Source organism: Tripterygium wilfordii, chromosome 12 (assembly GCF_013401445.1).
Source record: "Tripterygium wilfordii isolate XIE 37 chromosome 12, ASM1340144v1, whole genome shotgun sequence".
Lineage (NCBI taxonomy): Eukaryota > Viridiplantae > Streptophyta > Magnoliopsida > Celastrales > Celastraceae > Tripterygium > Tripterygium wilfordii.
Window position 1 is genome coordinate 11302550 of NC_052243.1, and position 2724 is coordinate 11305273.

The 2724-nt window shown below is 38.4% G+C and overlaps 1 protein-coding gene across 1 annotated transcript; it reads left to right on the plus strand.

Moving 5' to 3' along the window:
- Nucleotides 1-200: 200 nt before the first annotated feature.
- On the plus strand, nt 201-2026 carry LOC120010773. Its single transcript, XM_038861627.1, has one exon. It carries the CDS (start codon nt 520-522, stop codon nt 1534-1536), a length of 1017 nt encoding a protein of 338 aa, XP_038717555.1. The 5' UTR covers nt 201-519; the 3' UTR covers nt 1537-2026.
- The last annotated feature ends 698 nt before the right edge of the window (nt 2027-2724 follow it).

The following is a 2724-nucleotide window of genomic DNA, read 5'->3' on the forward strand; positions in this document are numbered from 1 at the left end:
GTGGCATTGAATTTGTTCACTCCCAATGTATTTGTTAGCCAATTTGTCCACCTTTATATATACTAAAGATAATAATAATATTCCTTTTTTTACATTGTACGTATTTCAAAAGATTTAAACTTTATTAGCTAGCTCCACATCCATCATTTTCTTCCTTTCACATTCATGGTATCTATTTAACCAGCTCCCTCTCTTTCAACACTCAGTTGGAGTTTGACCCGTTGCCAGCCACCGGCACTTGCTTCTCTACCCCACAAACACACCACCCTGCACTGATCTTCTTTAGTGGAGACACATTTTTTTTTTCACTTTCCCTATCTTTTAGAACTCTCTCAAAAAGCTTAAAATAGCCTTTCCCCTTCTTTATCTTCTCTTTTCTCCCCAAAACCCTAATTCCCCACATACAGAGAAGAAAGAATACCTCAAAAGATGAACCCCTGATTTGTATAATCATTGAAGATCTCTGTTTCTGTTTCTTTTCCGAGAAACTACTTTTTGGCTCCCTTTGCAGATCAAGCCATGGATTCTGGTAATAGTGGTAGTTTGCAATCCTCAAGCGGCGGCGGCGGTGGTGGTAGTGATCAAGAGGACGATTCACGGCCTTTCTTCAACCCGCTGACTCATTTAGGCTCCACATCATCAACCGTACAACACCAACAACCACCGTCTTTTTTACTGCACCACCACCACCAACACCAACAACAACCCAATTTCATTGACCCCTCTTCCTTCCACGCTTTCTCTCAATCTCTACAACCAAATCCGAACCCGTTATTACATCTTGATGTGATTCACTCTCAACCCCTAAGATCTGACGGATTATCCCACTGTGAAGATCCGTTATCATCGATGCAGTTAAGGTCAGTCCATGATAGTAATGTAAGGTCATCCGCACCGTCCGATCAAAGCAACCACAACCCAGTTCCAAGAAACCCCAAGAAGAGAGCAAGAGCGTCAAGGAGAGCGCCTACGACTGTTTTGACGACGGACACCTCCAATTTTAGAGCAATGGTGCAAGAGTTCACTGGTATTCCTGCGCCGCCGTTTACCGGCACGTCCTATTCACGCCGGCTCGATCTGTTTGGCTCAGTTGGTTCGGCCTTGCGGTCCGGTCATTTGGATGCACCTCTATACCCTCTCCGTCCGTCTGCTCATAAGGTTCAACAATCTCCACTCTTATCTTCTCCATCATCGCTTATGTTGAATAGTAATATGTCAAACATGCAAAACCAGAACATTCTCTCCTTCCAATCACTTCTTCATCAGAATCCTTCTCCCATTCATGAGTCTGGTTTAGCTTCTCTAGATGGAATGGGTAATGGAAGCTTCAGTGGAGGACTAACAAATCAAGATCAGGTAAGGAGTAGTGCTAATTTTGATGGGAATTATGGTAGTCTTAACGGGTGCAAGTTAAACTTCTCAGCTTCTTCGACATCTGATTTTCTTAATGAGAAGGGTTTGGTAGACAATGTTGTTACTACAAGGGGTGCTGCTCATGAAGGTACAGTTGATTCATGGTTTTGTTCTTCAGATTAGGGAGACTAAATGATAAACATCAGGAGTTGATATCCCAATTATCTCAACGGTTGAGTTGCATAATTCAAGTGAATCCGTGGGATTCACATATCCCATATGATGCACATGAAATCCATATATACAACTGAGCAGTTAGGATAATTGGGATATTAACTATCGAGATCCCTACCATTACTGTTAATGAGAGGCCCAATTAATTAAGACGGAGAGTTTTATGTGGACATGATGATGATGATAGTGGTGATGATGAGGTAGAGATTGTCTCATGATAACATCTTTCATCTCCATTTGCGTTCACTATAAGTTATTGCAGGAACGTTATCTTCCCTTTCTTTCTATTTGTAGTTTTAATTTTAATTTGCTGGAAAATAAGAGATTATTTATATAGTTTAGTAAATTAATGATATGAGGCTTCATACACTATGTTTAATTTCCATGTATATATAAGTTCTTCATTTTTATAATTACTATATGTACTGTTCTCTCCTTTAATTTGCTTGTTTATTTGTTTGTTTGTTTTTTGTCAATCTTATTTGTGAATGGCGTTAGAACTTAGAAGGTCCAGCTTCTGCTACAAACCAAATATGCAACATAGAACCCTATTATAATAAGCAACATTTTCTTCCTCGTACCTTATCTGGAGAGAGAACATATATATATATATATATATATATATAAACAGGTCGGTGCCAACTCATTAAAAGACCTTGTCTCTCTTGGGAGAGATTTTCTACGGTGGTCCTCTTGGTACTTTGATTTGATGCCCATGCGGTTCATTTATAACTCTTCAAGTTGAGATTCCTGAATTTTGTATTGAGTATTGTATAAAACATGCAAAATAATTATTTACGGTTTGGAAAATGATAATTTATGCCGTTAGGACACTAGTTAAAAGATGAAAAAGGTATATTAGAATATGAAAAAAATGTATTTTAAGTTTAAAAAAAATAAGTGAGAGAGTGTTCATGACATAATGTGGTATGCTGTAGTGAATCTTTAAAAAGTGTTTTTAGGGCACACGTTATCAATACTCTTACGGGGCATTTGGTTAGTGTTTTGAGGGGAATGAGGGTAAGATTAGTATATTAATCTCTTGTTTGATTGAATTTTGGAGGGTGGAATCTCAAACTCATTCCACCCTCTATTCTCCCTTATGAAAGAATAGTCAAACTCGACAAAATAGTGAGA

What these genes read in the sequence shown, in the direction of transcription:
- LOC120010773 (XM_038861627.1), top strand. Translation starts at nt 520, where the DNA reads ATGGATTCTGGTAATAGTGGTAGTTTGCAATCCTCAAGCGGCGGCGGC.